Genomic DNA, 27805 nt, shown 5'->3' with positions numbered 1-27805 from the left:
ATGGGACAAGTCTGCATTTTCAAAATCACAAAAAAACAAAACAAAAAAAAACAATTTGAAAACACAAAAGTGATAGAGCACTCTGGGTCCCCTCCTCATTTACATAAAGATGACCCCTCTTTACAGGGCATCTGTCAGCAGATCTGTCCCTATGACACTGGCTGACCTGTTACATGTGCACTTGGCAGCTGAAGACATCTGTGTTGGTCCCGGTGTTCTAACAAAAATCCTTACTTAGTGAAAATACCTTACCCCTCGTGACTTCCGGGGGTGTGCGCCTCAGCGCAAGCGCACTACCACGGCACGGGTAAGGTAAAATGACAGGGAGAGCGGACTCACGGACACTGCGCGTGCGCCCTCAGGGGTAAGGAGATCTGACGGTCTTTTCTCCTTACCCTTACAAGGGTTAGGGTTATGCCCCCCAATATGCTGCACCCACCCCCCGGAGGGCTGATAGTGCTGGGAGCAAAAGGAGATTTCACAAGCCGCGCGTGCACAGTGTGAGGGTAAGGAGAAAAGACCGTCAGATCTCCTTACCCCTGAGGGCGCACGCGCAGTGTCCGTGAGTAATTTTACCTTACCCGTGGTAGTGCGCTTGCGCTGAGGTGCACACGTCCGGAAGTTGAGGCTTCACACGTCCTGGAAGTCACGAGGCGTAAGGTATTTTCACGAAGTAAGGATTTTTGTTAGAACACCAGCACCCTCTGCACTTTGATTGACAGGACCAGGTGTGATGATGCTTTCACTTGCCCTGTCAATCAAAGTGCAGGGGCGTGATAGTTTCAGAGAGAGCTGAGCCTCTAGGTGTAACGTCAACGCCCCCGTTGCTCCTAGAGGCTCATTTGCATATAATAAAACATCATTTTTCTCAGCACTGCGGGCACATAGGAACATGGGACCAACACAGATGCCTTCAGCTGCCAAGTGCACATGTAACAGGTCAGCCAGTGTCATAGGGACAGAACTGCTGACAGATGCCCTTTAAGTGACCCCCACCCTAAGGTGGTTAATGGAGTCAGATTTGACTTTTCTGAAAGATGAAGACAGAGATCACACTGGACAGGTAGCCATAGCCTCAGTTTATTCTGTTTTGACAGCAGGGGATGCTGGGTGTTGTAGTTCCACGGTCGCAGAAGCCAGTAACACCCTGTGCCATGGTGGGAAGAAGCAGGCAGGTCACAGAAACCAGGAGCTCCAGCTGCTCAGACAGCATGACGTCATTGGAGAACCACCAATCACAACGCAGCCGGCTAGAAAAACTACGTGCGCGCCCCTCTCCTCTGACGTGCGCGTTTCCGCGACTCTCTCTGTAGAGAAGCGCGCTGCCGCCGCCTCCTCCTCCTCTTGTGCGCGGTCCCGGTGACGTCACGAGCGCCATATTGAACGAAGGCTTTCGCTCCTCGTTCCTGAAGCTGTTTCCGTCTCTGCCGTTGTGACTGTTACCGGCTACGGCAAACTGCGGAGCTCTCATTCCTGTCAGAAAGAGGGGAGCTGGAGACCCCAAACCGGGGTTACGTGGGGTCTCCTGGTTCTGGAGGTGAAAGTGTGGCTCAGAGGCTCGGGAGGCAGCCGGTGTGCGACAACCCCCTTCCGGCCATGGACGTCGACCGGCTCCAAGAGGCTCTGAAAGGTAGAGGGGGAGGCAAGAGGGTCCACAGGGTGGTTGGGGGGACGTGAAGGCTACAAGATGGGGGGAGGGGACGTGAAGGCTACAAGATGACTAGGGGGGGGGGGGAGGGGAAGGCTACAAGATGACTGGGGGGGGGGGGGAGGTGAAGGCTACAAGATGACTGGGGGGGGGGGGGGGGGGGGAGGTGAAGGCTACAAGATGACTGGGGGGGAGAGGTGAAGGCTACAAGATGACTGGGGGGGGGGAGGTGAAGGCTACAAGATGACTGGGGGGGGGGGCAGGTGAAGGCTACAAGATGACTGGGGGGGGGCAGGTGAAGGCTACAAGATGACTGGGGGGGGGGGCAGGTGAAGGCTACAAGATGACTGGGGGGGGGCAGGTGAAGGCTACAAGATGACACGGGGGGGCAGGTGAAGGCTACAAGATGACTGGGGGGGGGCACGAGTGCCAAGGCTATGAGGTGGTTGGGGGGACTCGAAGGCTGCGAGGTCATTGGGGGCGGACATGATGGCTATTAGGGGAAGGAACTCGAGCGCAGAGAAGGTTACAAGGAGGTTGGGGACGAGAGTGCGGAGGCTGTTAAGTTGGGGGGGGGGGGGGCGCGAGCGCAAAGGCTCCAAAGAGGATGGGGGGGGGGCGCGAGCGCAAAGGCTCCGAGGAGGATGGGGGGGGGGGGCGCGAGCGCAAAGGCTCCGAGGAGGATGGGGGGGGGGGGGGATCACATGATGGCTATTAGGAGAAGGAACGCGAGCGCAGAGAAGGTTACAAGGAGGTTGGGGACGAGAGTGCGGAGGCTGTAAAGGGGGGGGGGCGCGAACGCAAAGGCTATGAGGAGGTTGGGGAGACGCGAGTGCGACTTTTACAAGGAGGTTGGGGGGGACGCGAGTGCAGAGACTGAGGCGGTTCGAGGGCGCAAGCATAAAAGCTACAAGGTGGATGTGAGTGTGGTGTCAAGGAGATTGGTGGATGCGATTGAGAAGACTACAAGGAGGTTGGGCGGACTCGGACATGAAGGCTATGAGGAGTTTGGGGCAATGTGATTGTAGAGGCTGCGCGGAGGTTGGTGCGGACGTAAGCGTGAAGGCTACATAGGGTGGATGTGATTGCGGTGGCTACAAGGTGGTTGGGGGGGGGGTGCTAGTGTGAAGGCTGCAAGGTGCTTGGAGGGGGATGAGGAGGTTGGGAAGATGCTAGTGCAGAGGCCACGTGGGGGTTTGGGGTACTGTGGGAAATCCTCTGTCTTCCAGCGATGTACACTGCTAACGCCGTGTGCATGGACCCCCGCTCTGGGCCAGTGGTGTCACATTGAATACATTTTAATTTTTCTCCTGCTGATCAGATAAGGAGTCTCCCCTTTAAGGTCTTGTTCAGGATTAGGGTCCAGTTACACAGGCTGACCTCTGGGCATAGCAAGTGACGATGGACTATATAACAAGTGAACTGGTGCTTGTTTAAAGGGGTTTTCTGAGACTTTAATACTTCCAGGATAGGTTATTGGTATCTGATCGGTGGGGGTCTTACACCTGGGACCGGCGATCACCTGTTTGACAAGGCAGTGGCCCCGTGGCCTTGTTACAGCTTTGCCTGTGATGTCACATGGCTTAGGTTCATTTCAGACCCATTGAAGTGAATGGGGCTGAGCTGGGATACCGTGTACAACCGCTATACAATGTACGGTGCTGAGCGCAGCGGCCTTCTCTCAGCTCACCAACAGGAGCGCCAGTGCTTTCTCAAACAGCTGATCAGTGGTGGTCCTGGGTGTCGGACCCCTACCTATCAGATACTGATGACCTATCCTGAAGATAGTTCATCCGTATATAAGTCTTGTAAAAACCCCTTTAAAGAAGACCTGTCGCCTCTCCTGACGTCTCCTGTCCGTAAATGTTTAAAAAGCGCTTTTCATTATTAAGTTTAGGGCGTCGCGCTACTACATTGCGCTGAATGATGGTGAATGGGAGCGCGTTCCAGCCTGCAGAGTGAGGCTTGCAGTCTTGGGGTACCTGCATACGGGCGCAGTAGATTTGCACAAATTTCCTGTGCGTTTCGGCGCCCAAACTACAATTTCGAATAATTGATTGAATAAAGAGTAGAAAAGAGTGAAATCCGCAGCTAAAACTGCAAACATAATTGACATATTGCGGATTTCTGCATCTGCACAGAAAACCGTAAAGTGTGCATGAGATTTATTTAATCTCATACCCTTTGCTGGTACAGTACTACTCTGCTTTTTTTTTTTTTTTTTTGCACGGGAATCCGTTCGCAAAAAACTGCATGTATTGCGCTATGTGTGCGTGTACCCATTGGCGTGTTGCTCTAATGATGATAATCGGCCCGCTGCACCTGATTAGAAGTTCTGGTCTTGCAAAATACATGTTTGGTTCCTGGTCCATTCTTGCACTCCTGTGATCTGGTGAATGCAGGACCCTAGTGGTTCTTTTGGACTTCACCACCAGTAGACGGACATACGGCGAGCATTTGTCCGGACAAGTCTGCCCGAGGGTGCAGGAAGCTGACCTTTATTTCTGGTCTGGACGTACAGGAGCCAGCATAGACAGAAATGTGTGCGCTGCGCAGAGCCGTGCTGGCTGACTTGCCCGGCTCATCCAGTTTTCTGCCCTACTTGGAGATGGGTTCAGCTTAATTGTCAGTCTTGCCAGGGCTGGTAGGGCACGGTTAGGGGGGAGCTATGTGAGGGCACTGAGCAGGGTGTGCCGCGGTGCTGGGTGTGATTAGACTGTGCTCCTGGGACACGAGCAGTTTGATAATGGTTGTCTGCAGTATTTCCAGGGTTTCTGCCCCCACCCCCTCCCAGCACGACCAGTACAATCCAGCCTTTTGCCGTCACAACCTTCAGCTGCTTCTATTTCATTCCTGACTGGGAGAAATGGGAGGGGGAAAAAAAAAAAGCAGACCGGCGTCTGAATTCCTTCAATTCACAATTAGGCTAGGTCTGCACGACGATCGCGCGACACATAGGGCACAACCACACTGCAACATGTGTTGCGCGACATTTTGTTGCACCAATGTTGTGCGACAATTTTTATAATGATAGTCTATGGTGTCGCACTGCAACATGTGACATGCTGTGACCGCAACACGACAGTCACAAAAAATCTATTCGAAATGGATTTTTCCGCAACTCGCGTCGCAGTCGCAGTGCAACACCATAGACTATCATTATAAAAATTGTTGCGCGACACATGTCGCAGTGTAGTTGTGCCCTATGTGTCGCGCGACAAATGTCGTCGTGTAGACCTAGCCTTAAGTTTAAAAATTTGATCAGTTCTTGCGTTTTTAAGTATTAAATCAAATATCGACATGTTAGAAATTTAAAGCCGTGTTAAAACGTGGGGCGCCCATTGAGGTTGCAGGTCTTTTACTTGCACACGCCTGTGAGTTGCCGTGTCATAAATAACCATAGAAAATACATATTGTTAAAGGGGTTGTCCGCTTTTTACTTTTGATGACCTATGCTCAGGATAGGTCATCGATTATCAGATCGGCGGGGGGTCCCGGAAACCCGCTGTTTCTGTTTGCACGCTCGCCGTCACAATTGTTATTACAACTATGGTGCCCCCTTTCACTTCTATGGCACGTCTCCCGTCTGGTCAAGTGAATTGGACGGACAAACGCTGCTTTCTCTTCAAACGGCTGATTGGTGGGGGGTGCTGGGAGTCAGACCCCCGCCAATGAGATGTTGATGATCCGTCCTGAGGATAGGTCATCCATAGTAAAAAGCGGACCACCCCTTTTAAGCCTTTCATGCACATTTAGATGCCTGTCTGCCGGCAGGATTGGCTGACTGTTAATTGTGAATGGGGGGTGTCTCGGCACTTTCCCCAACAGCAGATGTCGAAAAAGAGAAGGATCCCTGTGGTTGGATTTCAATTGTCCTATTTTGTTCTCGGAAAGAGAAGCTGCAGCTAGAGGTGTCTGACGATGCAGAACCTACGTGGCTGGTGGGGCAGGAGAGACCACGGGGGCTGTCAGGAGAAAGCATGCGGCCACCAGAGTGTTTGGTAACTCGAGAGTGTATGACTATCCTTAGGTGGCTGTGTCAGATGAAGTTAAGCCGTTCCAGTGGTTGGACATGCTGGATTCTTGCATGGCACAGATCGTATCAGAATTCTAGGTACGGGACTCTGTATGGCACAATGTTTGGTGCTTCTCGGAGAGAATACCTCCATAGCATCTGATGGAGCATGGCACTATTTCCCCTTTTTGGAGTCATACAGAATAATAAAATGAGCTCTACATGCACCTGGGTGAAATAGGAGGCACATGGGGGTACAGTAGGGGCCTATAGACGCCCGAGTGCACGTGACTGTAACGTGGCCATGAGCCCTTGGGGTTATGGCAGATACTTGGCAAGTGTGAATGAGCGTACTTATTGCACAATTGTAACATCATGCTTAGAATTTCAATTAATTATTGTCTACTATGGATTTTTTGGCTTCGGTGCAATTTTTTTTTTTTTTCCTGATGTGATTCAGACTGGTTTCATGGAGTTAGTTAAGGCGCATTCTTGACATCTACTTTCCCAAGCGGGTTGCCTTTTCACTTTTCATCTGACATTAGCGCCTCTGTTGGCGGATTGTGGCAGCGGAGTCCTTCCTCCTGTCTGCAGCAGTGGCACATAGACAGTCCAGGAGTCATAAGCAGAATCGGTACTAGAATGGAAGCCTAGTGTGAAGACCTAGAGCTCAAGTAAGAATTTCAATGTCTGACCATCATTGAAGCTTTAAAAAAAAAATTTTTGTCTTTTTTTTTTCTCCTTTTTTTAGATTTTGAAAAAAAAGGGAAGAAGGAAGCATGTCCGGAACTGGATCAATTTCTTAGCCATGTGGCGAAAACCGGCGAGACCATGTAAGTGGGGGTGGGAACGCCGACGTCCTGTCTTACGGGATTCCTCTCAATTTGTGTCATAGTGACATGTCAAAGGTTTCGAGTGGTGGGCTTCTGGGTGCTGATACCACCACGGGCAGAAGCACTCGGCTGAGCGCTGTGTACCCTTTTGTTTCGGATTGGTTCTCAGAGCGAGCAGTATACGGATTCATATAAAATCCATTGACTATCAATAGGCTTAAGCGAGTCGAGCTTCGGATCATAGATCCAAGGTCGATTCGTTCAAAACATTTCGTTTTTAATGCTGTTTCCGTACAGCTTTAAAATGTATTGGCTCCAAGGAGCCAAACTTCATCGAGCGAGACATCGGTGAATTACTGGTATTCATATCTGCATAATTAAAAAAATAGGAATCTGAAGTGAGCTACAGTACTGGCTGGTACCTTGGTATCTTATTTAATTATTATTTTTTTTAAATACGCAGATATGAATACAGTAGTAATTCATCGGTCTCACACAACTTCGGGCGAGATGAGGTTTGGCTCCACAGAGCCAATACATTTTTAATGCTGTGGCCTTTAACCGTCAAGGTTTTGAACTAATTGACTTTTGATTCGCTGAAGCCTATGGATAAAGACGCACACCACTTTCAGGCGAGCCAATCGGTACCGTAACCGAAGCAGTTGGGCCCAGCGTTTAGTTGAATGTTCCTGCTCCTTTTTGTTGATGCTTGTTGAGGTCTCAGCACCAGGATGCACACTGATCGAAATGTCTGGTTGGTCACTATGACATTTCAAAAGCTTGTTAAAATGCTAATGTCATCCATAGATTGCATGGAGGCCTTGTAAGTTTGCACAGTGAGCATCATGGAATCTGCTGTTTGCTGTGCCCTCTTGGCTCCCATTGACACAGGCTACAAAAATTGCAAGAGACCCAAAGAGGGCAGCACTCGTAAGGCCTTTACTATAGCCAACTGAAAAAAATGGTGTGGTGTTAAACAGGCAGGAAGTGCTCAAACCCATATGCATATATATATACTGGGGAGCAAATCCTGCACTTGTGGCCTGTTGCTAATGGCGATCCCCAGCAAAAATGCATACAGTGGAGGATGCCCGCAGCGGACCACAAGTACCACAATAGACATCCTACTAGGGTTGTTGCGGGTATCGAAATTTCGATACCCAATCGATACTTTTGTCCCGGTATCGATACGATACCGGGATTTCCGTTTTTTTCGATACTGGGCTGCGCTTCTGCGCAGTCTAGTATCTCTGAACATGAGCGCGCTGCTATCGGCGCGCTCATGTTCTCTCTCAGCAGCACGGGGAGAAGGAAGCTGTCCTCCCTCCCCCTGTGCTGCTGCCGCTGCCACCAATGAGAAGAGAGGGGCGGAGGAGGGGCGGCAATGAGAAGAGAGGGGCGGAGGAGGGGCGGCAATGAGAAGAGAGGGGGGGGAGGAGGGGCGGCAATGAGAAGAGAGGGGCGGAGGAGGGGCGGGCGCACTGCGCCACCAATGATAGGATTACTATCGGAGCGATGGGAGGAGACATCAGCTTCACTAGTGGGCGTTCCTTTTCCCTGCGCTGCGATTGGACAGCGCTACAGCCAGGGAGAAGGAACGCCCACTAGTGAAGCTGATGTCTCCTCCCATCGCTCCGATAGTAATCAGCAGCATGTGGAGCAGGAGAGGAGACAGTAATGGGGCACTGCGGGCGAACGGAGCGGCGCCCAGGACTAAATGGTGAGTGCTGAGACATCGCTGGGTGCCGCTCTGTGTGGCCTAATAGTGAAAGTCTGGACTCATATACAGTAGTCAGTCTTTAACACATACAGGAGGCGGGTGCCGGCAGCAGAATCGCATTGCCGGCACCCTGCCCCTGACAGGGAGCTGCGATCAGCGGCAGTTAACTGCCGCTGATCTGCTAGTACCCGCCTCCTGTATAAAGGGGTAAAATCATTGGTGGTGCAGTGTGCCCCCCCTCTCAATCCCCCCATCCCATTAAAATCATTGGTGGCACAGTGCGCCGGCCCCTCTCAACCCTCCAGTATTAAAATCATTGGTGGCAGTGGCCACAGGGACCTCTCCACTCCCCCTCATTGGTGGTGCAGTGGCAGCTTCTGATCGGAGCCCCAGCTGTGTAAGCCTGGGGCTCCGATCGGTTACCATGGCAGCCAAGAGGCTACAGAAGCCCTGGTTGCCATGGTAACATCCCTGATGCTGTGTGCACAAAGCACAGAGCAGCAGGGACAGTGTGGAGTCCTATTCACCCTGATAGAGATCTATCAGGGTGAATAGGAAAAGGGATGAAAGATCCCAGGTTCTAGCCCCTAAGGGGGGAAATAGTTATTAAATAAAAAGTTAAAAAAAAAAAAACACTAAAATATGAAGTATAAATCACCCCCCTTTTCCCAATTTCACATATAAAATATATAAATAAACATATTACATTGCCACGTCAGAAAAGTCCAAACTATTAAAATATTAAAAAAAAATCTAGGTGGTGAATGCCGGAACAGAAAAAATAAAATAAAAACTGCGCGATTCGCCATTTTTAAAAATGAGGAATGCACGTGGCTTTTTTTGTTTATTTTTTTCGCGTGGTATCGAATGGTATCGAGTATCGCAATACTTTTTCATGGTATCGAAACCGAATCAAAAATTTGGTATCGCAACAACTCTACATCCTACACAAGATAGCAATTATGTGGATGTGATAATAAATATAACAAAGTCAAGTGCACTTTACGGACTTACTAAACCCTCAAACTGATGTTAAAATTGTGAGATTAGCCAACATATCCTACTGTGGAGGACATGTCTGAGCCCGAACACCGGCCCCTGGTATTGCCCTTACGGCTCAGGTAGGTGAGTGTTAGGACCCGAGCTACTTGAGAAACCTTGGTGCGGTGCTCGGGCTCAGACATGTCCTCCACAGTAGGATATGTTGGCTAATCTCTCAACTTTACTGTAGCCATCAGCAACTGGACCCTTACCAATGAAACCTCCTGACTGAGTATTAGTTAGGGGTTGTGCCCCTTTAGACTGGCCTTATTAGCGGGCGTCCTACTTCCCGACAATCTAAATTTGACCAATCACATTCACTGTAACACAGATGTGAACATGAAGTCACATGAAAGGCTAATTCAGTGAGTTTATATAGTAGGATGATTTGGTAAATTGATGTTTTCTACATGGATCTGCAGCATTTATATATAATGACTTTGAGAAAGTGTGGGGAGGAACAGGGTTTTCACAATTTCTCTGCAGCAATGAATAGTTTGGTTAATATGTGTATAGAGATGAGGGTTATGTTTATCGAGGAGGGAAATAAAGAAAAAAAAAAACCTGCTCTCAACCTCCGCAGAAATATCCTGAGGAATGTATTGTGTAATATTTTGGCTGCAAAATGCCATTAAATATAGTTTGCTGTATAAACCCGGCACTAGATCATATAAATAGTGTGAGATGAATGTGTTTGTGTTTTTTCTTTCTACATGCTTGGCCCCTGCTCTGATACAAGCTTTAGAGGAGGCTGGGACTTGCCCCTCTCACAGTATGAGGCCACATTCACACTTGCACATTTTGCATTCGGATATGTATCAAGGCGTAGGTCCAAAGCTCGGAAGACGCTCAAATCTGGAAATCTTTCCGTTATACTTTTTCTTCGTCTAAATTTCGTTCCTGGATTTGACTTAGAAATACTGCTGCGACCTGAATAACCGATTGTGAATAAGGGTAGGCGAGGGGGATAGAACGTGAGAGGGTAAACCTCTGGTAACTGTCAGTGTGAAAATGGACAGTGACACTTATGACGGAGAAGTATCCCATAGGACAGAATCGCTTCCAACGGTTGCAAAACTAAAGCTGACAGCGCTTGTGGACGGCCTGCGGTGCTCAGTAGTTATCGCTGGGGAAAGATGCAGCCACAGAGTTACGTATGAATGGTGGTCCCTATAATACAGGGTCAGCAACCTCCATAAGTCTTAGGCTACTTTCACACTTGCGTTTTGGGCGGATCCGTCATGGATTTGCAAAAACGGATCCGTTACAATAATACAACCTCATGCATCCGTCACGAACGGATCTGTTTGTACTATCTGTAACATAGCCAAGACGGATCTGCCATGAACTCAATTGAAAGTCAATGGAGGACGGATCAGTTTTCTGTTGTGCCAGATTGTGTCAGAGAAAACGGATCCGTCCCCATTGACTTGCATTGTGTGCCAGGACGCATCCATTTGGCTCAGTTTCGTCAAGCGGTCAGCAAAACGCTGCAGGCGGCCTCCAGAGCGGAATGGAGACAGATCCGAGGCAAACTGATGCATTCTGAGCGGATCCTTTTCCATTCAGAATGCATTAGGGCAAAACTGATCCGTTTTGGACCGTGTGTGAGAGCCCATGACGGATCTCGCAAACGGAAAGCCAAAACGCCAGTGTGAAAGCCTTACCCTATGTAGAATCGGGGTGCTGCATGGGAAATGTGTGCCTAGACCCAGCCCTCGCCATAACAGCTGATTGTCAGAGGCTCGAGAAGCCGGGCTTGGCTCTTTGTGGAACAGCCCCTTTAACTTGGATAAATCTGTGCTCTTAGAGGCCATCTCTGTGCGATCCTCTGTCACTACCCGGCTTGCAGTATAAGCCTTCCTGGAGCCTTGGCTCTGACTGAGCTCTGTGTTCTTGTGTAGTGAAATGTTACTAGACTGGATCTCATCCAGAATTTGCTGAGCAACAATGTCTCTCACCCAAAAGTGCCTTAGTATGAGCAAGCTGGATGATGGGGAGTAACGTGCTCGACACAAAGCCTGCAAGTGTCCTTGACGGGCTGATCCTGTCAGTAAATACTGATGAAAGCAGCTTTACTGACGCTGGCACAAGCGGAAAAACGTTTTAGGGTCTATTCACACGTCCGTATGTGTTTTGTGGATCCGCAAAACACTGACACCGGCAATGTGCGTTCCGCATTTTGCGGACCTCACATCGCCGGCACTCTAATAGAAAATGCCTTTTCTTGTCCGCAATTGACGGACAAGAACAGGACATGTTCTGTTTTTTAGCGGATCCCGAAGTGCGGATGTGGACAGAACATTCCGGCGCTATTAAAAATTAATGGGTCTGCACATGTTCCACAAAATTGCGGAACTGATGCGGACCCATTTTGTGGACGTGTGAATGGACCCTTAGGCTACATGCTCACAACCGTTCAGTTTTTTGAGGTCCGCCAATCGCATATCCGCAAAACACGGATGGCGTCGGTGCGTGTTCCGTAATATGCGGAACGGCACAGACAGCCTTTAATATAACTGCCTATTCTTGTCTGCAAAGCGCGGACAGGAATAGGGCATGTTATTTTTTTTGCTGGGCCACGGAACGGAGCAACGGATGCGGACGGCACACGGACTGCTTTCTGCATAGTTTGCGGCCCCGATGAAGTGAATGGGTCCGCACCCGAGCCGGCAAAACTGCGGCTCGGATGCGGACCAAAACAACGCCCGTGTGCATGAGGCTTTAAACTGAGTTTTGCCGTTATAAGCTGTGAAATTCCACATTTTGTCTTGTTCAGCTGTTTCTGCCCAGTTTAGTTGAAAACAATCTTTCCTTTTGTTTCCCCCCCAGAGTCCAGTGGCCTCAGTTTAAAGATTACTTCATGTTCAAACTTGAAACGGTGATGGACGACTTCAAATCATCTGCACCAGAGCCCAGAGGGCCACCTAATCCTAATGTGGAGTACATCCCCTTTGATGAAATGAAGGAAAGAATACTTAAAATTGTTACTGGTTTTAATGGGTATGTAACATTTGACTTGAATTTCAATAATTGGATCAATTATTATAAAAATGCCATAACACTGGGGTATGGTCACGATGTGAGGTGGATGGTCCATCCTGACCTCTCCTCTGATTGCTCAGTGGTCCCAATATTATACTGTGTTAGACTGAGTCTACCTTTGTGAAAAAATAATACGTAACTTTTATTTTTCTCTTAAAAATAAGTGAGACAATAAAAGTAAAAATTCTTTAGTACACACTTCCTTTGTTGAAGGGAGGGGGATTTTTTTCTTTGCAGTTGGCCCTGTTCACCTCTCATTGAATTGCGGTGGGATCGCCTAACAGGATTCTCTTTGCTTGAGTGCTCCACAACTGGGGTATGCCATTACCTGTCCTCTGGGACACCCACCTTAGAATGAAGGGTCTGCAGCACTGTTTTAACAAATGTGCCCCCTTCGCAGTTTTTTACCTGCACAGCGATGCATGACCTTTGTCCTTGGAATCGTGTGGCCCCAGAGGTCAGGCTCCCCACCGATCGATCGTAAAGTGATTGCATATCCTAGGAAATGGCGAACCAAGGAAACAGGTTTTCTGCTAATCTAAAGCTGGGCTACTTTACTAAAGGGTTTCAACAGCCCTGCCCCGATGTATGGGATGTCGCTAGCCTAGAAAGAGGAGCTCTGCATCCTCTTCAAACAGCTGATTGGTCAGACCTCCACCGATCAGATATTGATGGCCTGTCCTCAGGATAGGTCATCAATATAACAATCCCAGACTTCCCCTTTAATTTTTTATTTAGTCATGTTTAACCTTTTGGCTTTCAAGTTGTTGTGAAACTACAGCTCCCAGCATGTCTTTGTAGCAACAGCTTGAGAACCCTAGCTGCATTTTTTCATCTGTGTGATTATAATCATAAAAACTTGGCTTTGGCAGCATTAGCTAGTATTGCACAATACTTCAGAGCAACGTCACAGCTGTGTTCAAGGCTTTGGACTGAGCCAGAAACCTTATTTTATTTCCGCTTGTCCCTCAGGTTCAGGCGATGGTTATGAGCTGTGTGCAGCAATACTTTAGATTAGAGGGTTATCAAGCTGTAGAGCAGATATCTTCAACCCCCGAATCTCCAGCAGTTAAAAACGATAGCTCCCACCAGCTACAAGCTGTCAGAATGCTGGGAGTTGTAGTTGTGGGACTGCCATGAAGCCGCACTTTGGAGACCAATGCTTTTGAGTAGCTTTGTTTGTCTTAGGGCCTGTTCACACAAGAGTAGATCAGCCTGACACGTACAGCATTTTACTTGCATACATCTTCCCATTCCTGATCTGTTTATACTTTGTCACCACCAGTTTTCATCAAGCATATTTGCATCCATTACTATTACTTCTAATCTTGCTTTCTTCTTTTGAAGGATACCGTTTACTATTCAGCGACTTTGTGAGCTAGTTACTGACCCCCGGAGGAATTACACTGGCACCGAGAAGTTTCTGAGAGGAGTGGAAAAGGTACTTTTTTTTTTTTTCTTCTTTTTTTGACTGCTTGGCATTAATACCTACGCAGGAACATTAGTTGACCTCTTCAAAGTCCCAAATGTTTAACTGGGAACAATAGCTTAAAGGGGTTTTCGGGTAATTAGGATTTTTAAGCAAGAGTCTGTAGCCTGTCCCCTGAAACGAGTGCATCTTCTGTTTTCAGGGGGCAGGCTACAGGCACTTGTTTACTTGCCTGCTCCGCACCACCTCTGCTGTGTCCATGTTCCGGGCGCTGCCCAGTTTTCTTTCAGCAGTGCATGGTCACAGTCATGTGCACAATTCCAGCCAAAGATTGGCTTCAGCGGTGATGTAGCCACAAGCAGCACCTCACCGCTGAAGCCGGTTACTGGCTGCAGTGGAGCATGTGACCATGCCCTGCAGTGGCAGAAAAAAACGATGCAGGGACCAGAAGATGGAAGCAGTGCAGAGGACCAGAGCGGCGGGTAGTAGGTAAGTGTTATAGATGAGCGAATTTCATATTTTGAAATTCGTTCACGCTTGGTTTGGTGGTAAAAGCAGAATTGCGTTATGGATTCCGTTACCACGGACCATAATGCAATTCTATGACTGAATGCCTTTAGAGGCATTCCGTTTATAATAGAAGTCTATGGGCTGCAAAACGGAACTGTCCCGTTTCCGTTATGCGGGAGAGGACTCCCCTGCATAATGGAAACGGGACAGATCCGTTTTGCAGCCCATAGACTTCTATTATAACGGAATGCCTCTAAAGGCATTCAGTCATAGAATTGCATTATGGTCCGTGGTAACGGAATCCATAACGCAATTCTGCTTTTACCACCAAACGAAGCGTAAACTAATTTCAAAATATGAAATTCGCTCATCTCTTAAGTATGTATTTTCTGTATCGGCCACAGGCAATTGTTTAAAAATCATACAATCACAGAAATTTGGACATCGGTCTCATACGCACACAGTATGGAAATTAAATATGCGTCATATTCGCCATCTTTAGGAAAAACAAAAAAATACTGGTCTCTATGGAACCCGAGCTACCTAAACACCATACCAAACTGATTTTCCCTTAACTATAGATGATTTTCTAGACTGATGTTAATATTATTTACCTGTCATATTTATTTTATAAAAATATATAATAACTAATTCATTAATACTTAAGATAAATGCATGTGTGTGTGTATGTATATATATATATATATATATATATATATATATATATATATATATATATATATATATATATACTACTGTCCTTACAAATATATTATGCGTATCATATATGCATAAATGATGACAAATTGTGTGCGTGTAACATGGGTACATACACATATGTAGATAGTCCAAGATGGATGTGTGTGTATATATTATAGATAAATGAAAATGTGTGGATGCCTGTGTGTACAATTGTAGTCTTGCGTTTCTACACGCAAACGCACATATTCGAAATGTTATTTAGCTACATTATTTAATGCCTGTGCAAAGTCTACAGCAAGCATGCTCAACCTGCGGCCCTCCAGCTGTTGTAAAACTACAACTCCCACAATGCCCTGCTGTAGGCTGATAGCTGTGGTCTGTTCGGGCATGCTGGGAGTTGTAGTTTTGCAACAGCTAGAGGGCCGCAGGTTGAGCATGCCTGGTCTATAGTGTTAACTACTTATTAACTCATATCGCTCTATTTACCAAATGAAGACAATACGAAGAAACTGATATAAATGTTCTGTTTATTATCAAATGTTATACAAACATATGAAATATAACCTTGTAATACACACTGCCTGTCCAAAACAAAAAGTCGCCACCTGGATTTAACTAAGCAAATAGTTCTGAGCCTCCTATTGGATAATTACTGCATGGGCGATTATCTTTCAGCTGGCAACGAGTTATTTAACCCCGACTGGTGCAATGAGTTGCTTCTCATTTCTTGAACATTCATGTCGAAAGACACATCTCGTGGTCGTGGAAAAGATGTTAGTCTGTTTGAGAAGGGTCAAATCATTGGCATCAAGCAGATAAAACATCTAAGGAGATTGCAGAAACTACTACAATTGGGTTAAGAACTGTCCAACGCATTATTAAAAACTGGAAGGATAGTGGGGACCCATCGTATCCGAGGAAGAAATGTGCCGGGAAAGAAATCCTGAATGATCGGCGATCACTTAAACGTTTGGTGAAATCAAATCGAAGAAAAACAACAGTAGAACTCAGGGCTATGTTTAATAGTGAAAGTAAGAGCATTTCCACACACACAATGCGAAGGGAACTCAAGGAATTGGGACTGAACAGCTGTGTAACCGTAAGAAAACCACTAATCAGTGAAGCAAACCAGAAAAAAAGGCTTAAATTTGCTAGGGGGCATAAAGATTGGACTCTGGAGCAATGGAAGAAGGTGATGTGGTCTGAGGAGTTCAGATTTACCCTGTTCCAGAGTGATGGGCGCATCCGGGTAAGAAGAGAGGCAGATGAAGTGATGCCCCCATCATGCCTAGTGCCTCCTGTACAAGCCTGTGGGGGCAGTGCTAGGATCTGGGGTTGCTGCAGTTGGTCAGGTCTAGGTTCAGCAACAGTATGTGCTCCAAGAATGAGGTCAGCGGACTACCTGAACGTACTGAACGACCAGGTTATTCCAGCAATGGATTTGTTCTTACCTGATGGCACGGGCATATTCCAAGATGACAATGCCAGGATTCATCGGGCTCAAATTGTGAGAGAGTAGTTCAGGGAGCATGAGACATCATCTTCACACATGGATTGGCCACCACAGAGTCCAGACCTTAACCCCATTGAGAATCTTTGGGATGTGCTGGAGAAGGCTTTGCGCAGCGGTCAGACTCTACCATCATCAATGTAAGATCTTGGGGGGAAATTAATGCAACACTGGATGGAAATAAATCTTGTGACGTTGCAGAAGCTTATCGTATCAATGCCACAGCAAATGCGTCCCGTAATCAAAGCTAAAGGCGGTCCAACAACTTTTTTTTTTTTTGGACAGGCAGTGTGTGTATATATGTGTGTGTGTGTGTGTGTGTATATATTATTATATTATATTATATCCTATCCTGCACAGCAAACAGGGCTGGGCGCGTAAGTATCAGGAATATATATAAAAAAAAAAATCATTTTCTTTTACAGAACGTCATGGTTGTAAGCTGTGTCTACCCTTCTTCTGAGTAAGTGTCATTTCTTAAAACAATTTGGGTTAAGGAAGTCTTGGTGGCCTGTCTACGGTAGTAGCATTGTAAACGGGAAATAAGACTATAATGCCATCACTGCAAAAACCCTGTCTATGGGCTGTTAATATCACAGGATGAATGGGGCTTACCCGCACTACCAGTCATAGTGCAAGGCTGGCACACTGCTTCTGGGGAGAGGGAGGGGAGGTGAACTTTTTTTTAATTTTATTTTTTATATGACCGTTTTAATACAAGCGGTTTAAAAATTGTAACCTCGCTAGATCTACCTCTACTTATTCTCATATTTCTGGAGAGAGGAAAATGGTCGGATATTCTGTGGTTTGAAAAAATGTAGCGTGCCCTAAAAATGGGACAGCAGGTCGATTTTGCTTTGTAGCCGTTGAACAGTAAGCCCCTAGGATACAGTTGGTAGGGCACCTGTACTATGGTCCAACCCTCTTATTTGAAGGCCTGTTACACGCAGTAGTATGTCGTAACATTGTGGGTCCTGAAGAATGTGTATAAACGTAATCCAAGTGCATATGAAAAGCATAACGCTGTGATCAGATTTCCATTCAGATGCACCTGATGTCAGTCTAAGCACGCTGAGGCAGATTTACTAATCCTTTCTAAAATGCGGACAACGTAGTGGCTCAGCCTGGATGATAAATTTGGTGCCTAATTAAACGTTTTTGTCTAACATTACACCGACTTGTCTGGGTTACTGGGTGCCAGAGTTTTGTGGCAAAATTTGTAGCTTAGGCTACTTTCACACTAGCGTTCAGGTGTCCACTTGTGAGCTCCGTTTGAAGGGGCTCGCAAGCGGCCCCGAACGCAACCGTCCAGCCCCAATGCATTCTGAGTGGACGCGGATCCGCTCAGAATGCATCTGTCTGGCAGCGTTCAGCCTCCGCTCCGCTCAGCAGGCGGACACCTGAACGCTGCTTGCAGCGTTCGGGTGTCTGCCTGGCCGTGCGGAGGCAAGCGGATCCATCCAGACTTACAATGTAAGTCAATGGGGACGGATCCGTTTGAAGTTGACCCAATATGGCTCAATTTTCAAACTGATCCGTCCCCCATTGACTTTAAATGTAAAGTCTGGACGGATCCGCTCAGGCTACTTTCACACTTAGAATTTTTTCTACAATATAATGCAGACGGATCCGTTCTGAACGGATCCCAAGTCTGCATTATATGAGCGGATCCGTCTGTGCAGACATCAGACGGACCCGCTCTGAACGGTAGTGTGAAAGTAGCCTAAGTTAGTTGCATCTCAGTCAATTAGATGTATATATCAATACAGGCCACTAGGTGGCAGCCTTGTATTGATATAGTGCAAATGAAGTCTTCAATGATGGCTATTTAGCCATCACTGAGTACCATGGGAAATCGAATGATTGCCAGTTATTGTCACCCAAGAAAAAAAGCTTACAAAAAAAAAATTAATTTAAAACCTAAAAGTTCAAATCACCCCTCTTTCCTTAAAATAAAAATACTTAACCAATAAAAAAAAAAATAAACCTCATGGGCATCACCCATACTATTAAAATATAACAATATTAATGGCATACGGCAAATGGCGTTGCGGGAAATAAAATAAACAGCCAATTTGCCTTTTTTTGTCACTTCAACTACCCAGTAATTTTTTAAATAAAAAGTGATCAAAAAGTCGCACACACTTAAAATTGATTCCACTGAAAAGAACAGATCGTCCCGCAAAAAATGAGCCCTCACACAGCCCCGTACACATGGCTACAAAAAAGTTATAGGGGTCAGAATATGGTTATGAAAAAAAAAATAAAAAATCCTCAAAGGTTCTAATTTTTTTTTCAGTATTAAAACGCAAGAAAAATTATACAAGTGTGGTATCGTTGGAAACGTACTGACCTGGAGAATGAAGATAACAGGTCAATTTTACCGCATAGTGTATAATGTAAAAAATACAAAATACAAAACCTTTATTATAATTGCGTGTTTTTTTCCCCCCCCAATTCTACCCCATTTGGATTTTTTTTCCCCGCTCCCTACTACATGGTATGCAACCGTAAATGGTGCCATTAGAAAGTACAACTTGTCCCGCAAAAAATAAGCCCTCATAAGGCTATGTGAATGGAAGAATAAAAAGTTAGGAGTATGGGGAGTGAAAAATGCAAAAATGGAAAATCCCAGGGTCCTTAGGGGGTTAAACCATTTCTTTCCATCGGTCCCTTTGTCTTTTAATTCAGGCGCAGTGTTTGGTTTTTGAAACTTTATTTTACACAGATGTCTAAAACAAAATGCGACAAAATTAACCAGTATTCATCTGCTGCCACACCGGCGGGCGTGTTCTCTTAGATTAGTGCTTCTCTTCCTTTCCACCAATCCGCTCCAGCACAGTCACTTTTATTCGATGGGACCGGTCGTGCAGCATTTGCAGTCTTAACGTCATGCAGATTCTTAGTAAAATGTGCTTGGTTTTGGAGCATTCGGAGCCCCTGCAGCCTCCATATCCCCCTTCAGTAGATTGCAGGAGACTTTAGTCTAATTCCCGTTTAAAGACAGTGGTGACGTGCAGACTGGTCTCAAGCAGTTGGTGTTTCACAGTTTAAAATCGGATGATTTTTTTTATCTTGCAGGAAAAATAATTCAAGTAGCATAAACCGAATGAACGGTGTGATGTTTCCTGGAAACTCCCAGAGTTACACTGACAGGTATGTAGCAGCAGCGACAGAAAATCACCATGCCAGTTTGTCTCCTGTCCGCTCCGCTTGGCTTTTTCCAGAGCGATTGACTATCAGACTTGGACAATGTAACATAATAGCGATAGCCACCAATGTCTGTCACAAGATAACACCTTTTATTCTCTAGGGCCGCGCTTATAGACTGTTCTAACACCCCCCCCTTCCCCCATTCAGATCAAACGGAGCTGTATATTAAATACCTGTAATGCAGATCCCCTGTATTGCTTTAGTGGAGGTGTGTACTTTCTTTTACTACTTGACTGAACTGCTTTTAATTAGTTTTTTGCACCAATGTTTTAAAAGCGAATGCGCAATCCTGTCTTGCAGATCGAATGTTAATGGTCCAGGAACCCCAAGACCACTGAGCAGAACGAAGCTTTCCGTCACAAGTCCCATGACAACTAATGGTTTGCCTGATGGTGGCGAGAACAAAGACTCTGAAGAACAACAGAAAGACGAAGCTGACAGGTTAGTAATTGCTTAATTGTCATACTGAACTGGTACACTTGAATATGGCCGTGTAGTTTTGTACCGACAGATCTCTGGAGCAGGAAGTTTTAAGCTGCATTTGCATTGCCAGATTATCGAGAATGAATGTTCGTACGAACGCTCGTTCCTGATAATCTGCTCGTGTATAAGTTCCACAGATCACCCCATGAGCATGCAGTCACCTCAGTGTGAACAGCGATCTGCTGCCCAGAAACAATGACTGTGTGTATGAGGATGAGCGATGGCAGTGGAGGTGATCGCTGCATGTAGATCCAGCTCTTCACCTCCACTGAGGAGCAGGCATTTATCAGGGGGTAATGCTTCCTTCCCGATAATCCCCTGCTCCATCGGGCTCTGTAAATCCAGCATTAGGCTTCTAGTATAATGGGGTCAGTCACATAAGAATGGTGTAATGCTCGGATAAAATCTCAATATAAGAATCGCCGCCAAACTCTTCTCGAACCGGGGGTATATGAATACAAATGTGCTACACCAGTTCCAGTCTGCAGCCTTGACGCCTCCAGTAGTTTGCATTAGTTCCCAGTCTGATGCACAAAAGTTACCCAACAACAACAATTGAGTGTTTTGATGGATCGCTTGATCTGTCCCATTGTTAAACGTTACAATGATTTGTCTCTGCAGCGATTCCCTGTCCCCAGATGAAAGTTCTCCGTCCAGTACTGTAAAGAACAAGCATATGGAGGAAGATGCGACAGAGAAGCATGAGGTAAAGAGACTGAAGTTCGACACAGAAGAGGAGGAGGAGGAAGAAGAGGAAACTGCCCCCTTGGACCCTTCTTCCAGCCAGTCATCCAGTGAAATGCCTGACGAAGCAGAAGCTGTATGCACAAGTGAAGAGGCAGAGCAAGACAGTTGTGATGCAGATCTTACTGCGGAAGGTGGGGGACTATCCTGTGCACTGTGGTATATTGATTTAATGCTCAAACTTGCTGATATGCAGGTTATATATTTAGTCAATGATATGCATGGCTAATGGTGCTGTCAAGGGGGATAATTGGGGGTGCATAGATGTGCCAGTAATTGGCAGGAAAGTAGGTTGGTGGTCTATCGCCTAGTGGGCGTCATCACCAGGAGACAGGTGATTGTTCAGCTTTGCCCCAGTTATGCTCAGTGCTAGTGAAGCTGGCATCTAAAGCTCACAGCCTTGGTATAGACCTCCTATGTAGAGCCCTAATGCTACATGGTAATACACCTGTAGTGTTTTTTTTTTTGCTCTTGAATATTTATGGCTATGTTAAAGCTGCCAAACTTGCTTTTGAGCATGTTGCATTCATTCACTTCATCTGCATTAAAGGGGTATTCAGTCTGTTAAAGCGATGGCATACTGTAAGGATATGCTACCAGTTTGATTGAGGTCCAATCTCTTGGGCTCCCAACTGGTCCTGAGTGAGTAGGCTGTAGTGTTGTTTTAGCTGTGTCCCTTTTACCGTTTTTCCATGCGCAGCAGCCACCCATTGCTGTGACTAGTGGTGGCTACGATTACCTGCGCAGCAGGTTGACGTGGCGTCACGGTCACGTACTTGGGAAGGCGGCCCTCAATCAGTGCTGCAATCCTCTGCATCGGATGATGGTGATATGCCATCACTTGACAAGATGGGAAATCTCCCTCTAAGCACATGACAGAAGCGTCTTCTGAGGGACCCAGAGTTCATTTCTTCTTTGTCATCCTCATTTGTGTTCTCTGCAGAATCTTTAGTGACATCAAGCGAATCTGCGGCCGAAGAGGCTGACAAGGAAACCGCTGACGACGTGTGTGTAACTGAAGAGACCCCCGAGGAATCCCATCACATGGAGGAGTCTGAGGCGACCGAACCTCAGGTCAGCGAGAGCACAGACGAAGCCGAAAGCACGACCTCGACAAGTGAAGCCGACTCCGAGTGCACTGAAGCTGAGCACCCAGAAACTTTTGAAAAGACCCCTGAAATCCCTCCCGAGTCTCCCATGGATAACAGTGAGGAGGCCACAGATGTAGCAGACGAACCCATGGAACAAGACTAACTCCACTGACACCTAGAGACGCAGTATTTTCCAGACAGTTCTGTTTTTACACTGTATACAAATTTTACTTAATAAAAAGCGGACCTTTAGTTTTACAAAGGGCAGATTGTGAAAAAAAACACAAAAAAAAACTTTTTTTTTTTTTTTTCTGGAGTAGATACTGAGCTTTATTCACCCCATGTCAGAACTGTGAATCTCTCAACCCTTCAGGTTCTGTTCGCCGCTGACTTGTTCATTTGGTCAAATCGGTGGTTTGTGTATAGATTAAACATTTTTTTTTTTATTATTCAGAAAGGTTTTTAAACTGGAAGGTGTTTTTTTGAGGATTTTCCACTTTTTTTTTTTTGGTTAGAAATGGAAAAAAGTAAGCTCTAGGGCGTCTTGTCCCTGCCTGTCATTGAAGTTCATTTCAGCTAAACTTTAGACGGTGTTTTTTTTTTTTTTTTTTTGGTTCCTTATATATTTCATAGGAACCTTGTTTCCTCTCCACACTAATTCCTATGGCAGTGAATGTGTTAGTCTTCGCTCCCCTCAAAACCTTTTGCCTTCTTAACCAAAATGAAATTGCACCTGACTTCTGTTGTTAGAAAATGGGGGGCATGAAGGGCATCAAGTGCGCCCATGTTGGAAGCTGGTATCGTCCAGGCGCAGTGTCAGTTCACTATTCAGTCTCGTTTTACCATTTTGGGAATATTTTCCTCTACTTTTCTTTTTTTTTTTTTGTATGCACTGATGTCATGCACTTCACCGAGCCGTGTGGCGTCAGACCGGGTCCTCGCGGCTCTATTTAGCACCGTATAACGGTGACAATCTCCTGCAGAATCACTACTGTAATAAGGCTTCCAATGGCGCATTCCACAGTTAATATCGGAGGCGTGTGGCGATAACTGAGGGCCTCATCAATGTCATTGGCTGCTATATTCTGGTTCTGAGCAAGTTGTCTGTATGGACCTGTGGTACATAAGACCTTATTAGACTCTGTTCAAATGCAGTGCTGCGTCCAGTAGCGCTGCACTGCCAGACCCCCCCCCCCCCCCCCCCCCCCCCCCCCCCCCCCCCCCCCCCCCCGAGATACTGTGATTCACCATATTCTCGGTCAGGGCATTGTGAAGATGTAGCCCTCTCCCTGGTGTAATCAAAAAATCCTTCTCTGTACCTGCTGTGAGGTTTCCTGTAGCTAACAGCGTACCAACAGAATTTTGAATGCAGCTTTGGGTGTGAATGGAGTAGAACACCTGATGTAACTGTGCATGCAGAATGTAAGGTGACGATTAAATCTGAACCTGCAGATTCTATTAGATATCACTTGATAGTGCAGATCTCTACTTCGGAAGGTTTTTGTTTTAACATTCCAAGAAACTGAAGGCCTTTATATTCTTCTGTCTTTTTTTTATTTTTTATTTTATTTATGATGACGTGCGCTCTTTCGCTCCTTCTCTGGGAGCAGTCACGGACCGGTCTCTGTCATGTAGATACCGGCAAACCTGATTTAATGAAACACTCAAAGGGTACTGTCCTCCTCGACTCCAGCCGTCTATGTGAGAGCGCTGATCCTTCTCCGTATGTACCCGGCCTGAATGGCTGACCTTCCGGAGACCGTCGAGATAGCCATGATTTGTAAAACTTTCCTTTTCCAAGTAAACTTTTTTTTTTTGTTCTCCTCCTCCTCCTCCTCCTCCAAACTTTGCCTTTTTTGACAGCCAGCGATGAAGACCATCTTTCCACCTGCTTCAAAGCAAAGCACAACCCCCCCCCCCTCCTCCGCTCTTTTAACATCACGCCATCGGTAACGGAGCACCCCGATTCCTGGCTGCTGAGTTTCTACCTGTTTTTTTTTTTTTTCTTCCAACGTAATGGCTTTTTTGATATTTAGAATTTTTAAATTTCGGTAAAAGTAGATTTTGTAGGACGTAACGAGTGTTCACTGCCTTTGTGGAAACGTTATCTAATTGTATAATTTCTGTGTGTAAAACTGAATGCTTTGGGCTTTCAATACAGTATTCATATGAAGCAATAAATATTTATGTTATAAGTGACGGAGTACATTTTTATCAAATCTAGATATATATATTATATATATGCACCAGAAAATAAAATGATCCTAAATTCTCAGAATGAGTGCAAGCTGCTTTATATGAAGGCCTGGATGCCGGTGTAAATGAGCCCGAGGTCTCTGTAAAGTGGGTTGTGTGAGATTAGAAACGGCGCCACCCTCGTCCATAGGTTGTGCCTGACACTGCTGCTTGCCATCTTGTAGGGCTGAGCTGCAGTACCATGCACAGCCTATAGACAAGGGGGGTGCTGTTCAAAATAAAAATAATATACATCTCATTTAAAAGGCTAGGTACACCACAATACAACTTTTAGTTTTTATCGCAGTATTTTTTTTATTACATTTTTTTTTTTCAATTACATTACAACATTAGGAATCTCACTCTAGATCAGGGAGGCTCAACCTGCGGCCCTCCATCCGTTGCAAAACTACAACTCCCAGCATGCCCTAGTACAGGGCTGGCCAACCTGCGGCTCTCCAGCTGTTGTAAAACTACAATTCCCACCATGCCATGCTGTAGACTGATAGCTGTAGGCTGTCTGGGCATGCTGGGAGTTGTAGTTTTGCAACAGCTGGAGAGCCTCAGGTTGGCCAGCCCTGCCCTAGTATCTGTAGGATGTCCAGGCATTCTGGGAGTTGCGGTTTTGGAACAGCTGGAGGGCCGCAGTTTGGGCATCCCTTCTCTAGATGACTAGCTGTAGTGGTAAGGGGGTGTAATAGAGTTGTAGGCTTCAGTTCACACTCAGTTTCCGTCATGTCGACTGAAAATTTGGGTATAAATATTCTAGAAATGGGACAGATTCCAATGGGGAAAGTAAATGGGAGTTGTTCAAAAATGGATGCGTCATGGGTACTTTGAGACCAGGGATGCTCAACCTGCGGCCCTCCAGCTGTTGTAAAACTACAACTCCCACATTGCCCTGCTGTAGGTTGATAGCAGTAGGCTGTCCGAGAATGCTGGGAGTTGTAGTTTTGCAACAGCTGGAGGGCCGCAGTTTGAGCATGCCTGAGGTACGTTGTAAATGTAAACCGTGCCTTAATTTGGTGTCCTAGGGATCCCTTTATTTTTTTTTAACATTGTGGAATCCCTGGTGTAATTGGTGCACTAGGGGGGGCTTCCGGAGCACCCTTGTGTGCGGACATGAGTAGTAGATGGGGGAAAATTGCTGCATATAGATTTCTTGCTAAACACTGCCACCTACTGGCCAAAGTGAGTATAAGTTGTAACCAGGAAGGTTATTTAGGGGTAAATTCATACCTGGTGGAAATACTGCAAACGTTTGTGCCTGAAACGTCCGGAGTGGAATACAGTACGAGCCCGTGGAGGAGACTTTCCCAAATCTTGTTAAGCATGCACTGCCTGGAAAGGATTGATCCTGCTGATTTAAAAGAATACCTGCCTTGCCACATCCAGTTGTTCCCTAGGAAAAAACTTTTTTTCTTTATGCAAATGAGGGCTTCAGTGCACTCAAGCAGTCATTTTGCATAAAGAATGAAAATTTTTTTTTCTTTTTTTCTTTTTTCAGGAATGACGCAACTAATTTTCACAAGACAGGTGTCATTTTAACCAGCAGGGTCAGCCCTACCATGGTTGATCCTGCTGACCGGTGGAAATAGTGTAGTGCACTTTTATCTACTGTAACGAGTCCTCTAACTTCATAGAACATCTGCAACCTGTAGCTTTTTAGATGTTGCATGCTGGGAGTAGTAGTTCTGCAACAGCTGGAGCCACAAGTGGCAGACCCCTTCCATGAAGGCATCAACCCTAGGTAGCCGTTGGCATAACGTATGCGCAGGTTTTAGAACCGTCCCTTCTAATGAAGCAATTACTGGAGGGGTCCTGGTTCTCTCCGTCCAGTATATCATGGGCTGGGAATCTGTAGTTCATTCTCTGCAAGTCTTTGGACTGTAGTGTCCGCTTAGGGCTCATTCACATGACCATATGTATTTTGCAGTTCAAAACATGGATCCGCAGGGAAAAAAACAGATGACGTCCGTGTCAGATCCGTATCTTATGCAGATCCATTGTAACAATGCCTGTCCTTGTCTGCAAAATGGGCAAGAATAGGACAGGTTCTGTTTTTTTTTTGCAGAACGGACTTGTGGACATATGGATACGGAATGTAATTTCCGTTTATTTTTGTGGCACCATTGAAATGAATTGTTCCACGTATGGGCCGAAACTCCCGCCCCCCCCCAAAAAAAAAGCGGAATAGACACGGACAAAAAATAAGTTTGTGTGCATGAGCCCTTATCCGGGTATGGCGTGGTACAACTACTGTGGGTGAATTTGGCGCTTGTAATAATGGGGCTCCTGACAAAACTTGATCCTTTTTGCAATCTGCTCACGTGTTATCTATAATAGATCGTAAGTTCACTAGACCAGAGGCCGCAGGGTTTAAATGATCCCTAACTGTACAGCTGATTAATATGGTTTGGATTTTATCACAATAAGGCCTCATGCACACGAACGTTGTGTGTTTTGCGGTCCGCAAATCAGGGATGGCGTCCGTGTGCGTTCCGCAATTTGCACGGGCAGCCATTGATATAACTGCCTATTCTTGTCTGCAAAACGGACAAGAACAGGACAGGTTATTTTTTTTGGCGGACCACGGAACGGAGCAACGGAATGGGTCTGCATGCAAGCCGTAAAAACTGCGGCTCAGATGCGGACCAAAACAACGGCCGTGTGCATGAGGCCTAAATGGTGATTTTGGGTGCCCCAGTATCACAGTGTAGCAGGGCAGCCATAGAAATGAATAGGGGGGTCACCGTACGATTCGACTGTGACCCCCCCGAATCGCAAAAAATCCAGCGGTGTTGGATTTTTTTTGCGATTCTGGGATGGCGGCAAAAGTGCGAGTTGCGCTGCAACCCCATTCATTGCTATGGCCGCCCTGTTACACTGCGTTACTTGGGTGTGCAACACGTGTTGTGCCTGAAATTGCCATGTAACGTACCCAACGGCCACCTGCACATGGTGTGGAATACATGCGGTTTTTCCAGGCGGATTCCCATCCAGAAAAACCACAGCGTATTACAGCACCAGCAAAGTGTATGAGATGACACAAATCCCATGTACACTTTGCAGATTTATTCTGTACGGAAATTTACCTGGTTTCAAAATCTGCAGCATGTCCTGTTTGCAGTTTTCGCTGCGGATTACACTCTTTTCAATGAAAAGGTGAGAACTGCGGCAAAACCTTATGTAATCCACACGGAAAAAAACGCTTGGACATTGCGGATATGCTGCAGAAACGCACATAAATGCACAGGGAAATGTATGCGGATCTTATGTGCAGGTGCCTTAAATTATCCGTTGTTTTTTTGTTGTTTGTTTTTCTAGCGCTGCACAATTGCTGAGCACCACTAGGGGGAGCTGTGGGTTTGGGAATGGCTTCCTTGCTGTTTTCATAGTGCCACCATTGTACACGACATATACCGAGATGTAATTAAATATTCTGAGACATCTGTGCTGAAGAGCTTACAGTCTAAGTTGTACATATGAAGAATATAGATCTGCAGCAAATGATGCACGCGACGTTGAAGTCATAGGCGGTTTCTGTCAGCAATGGCTGACATTTGTGGGGATCCACCCGCAAAAC

At 46.2% G+C, this 27805-nt stretch overlaps 1 protein-coding gene across 1 annotated transcript; it reads left to right on the top strand.

Annotated features, from left to right (window-relative positions):
* Positions 1-1352: 1352 nt before the first annotated feature.
* PPP4R2 (protein phosphatase 4 regulatory subunit 2) lies at positions 1353-23120 on the top strand. The gene is made up of 9 exons (XM_040407644.1): positions 1353-1630; positions 6415-6496; positions 12090-12260; positions 13650-13743; positions 16879-16916; positions 19535-19609; positions 19967-20107; positions 20771-21027; positions 21837-23120. The coding sequence occupies exons 1-9, from the start codon at positions 1597-1599 to the stop codon at positions 22145-22147; spliced, it is 1203 nt and encodes a 400-aa protein (XP_040263578.1). The 5' UTR covers positions 1353-1596; the 3' UTR covers positions 22148-23120.
* The last annotated feature ends 4685 nt before the right edge of the window (positions 23121-27805 follow it).

Source organism: Bufo bufo, chromosome 9, assembly GCF_905171765.1.
Source record: "Bufo bufo chromosome 9, aBufBuf1.1, whole genome shotgun sequence".
Taxonomy (NCBI): Eukaryota; Metazoa; Chordata; class Amphibia; order Anura; family Bufonidae; genus Bufo; species Bufo bufo.
Note: the sequence above shows the minus strand (reverse complement) of the source record. Positions and strands in the feature narration are given on the sequence as shown.

Excerpts from the sequence above, each read along its gene's own strand:
- PPP4R2 (XM_040407644.1), top strand. The coding sequence starts at position 1,597 with ATGGACGTCGACCGGCTCCAAGAGGCTCTGAAAG. Across the intron at positions 12,261-13,649 it reads ATTGTTACTGGTTTTAATGG|GATACCGTTTACTATTCAGC; the intron begins GTATGTAACATT and ends CTTCTTTTGAAG. Across the intron at positions 16,917-19,534 it reads TGTGTCTACCCTTCTTCTGA|GAAAAATAATTCAAGTAGCA; the intron begins GTAAGTGTCATT and ends TTTATCTTGCAG.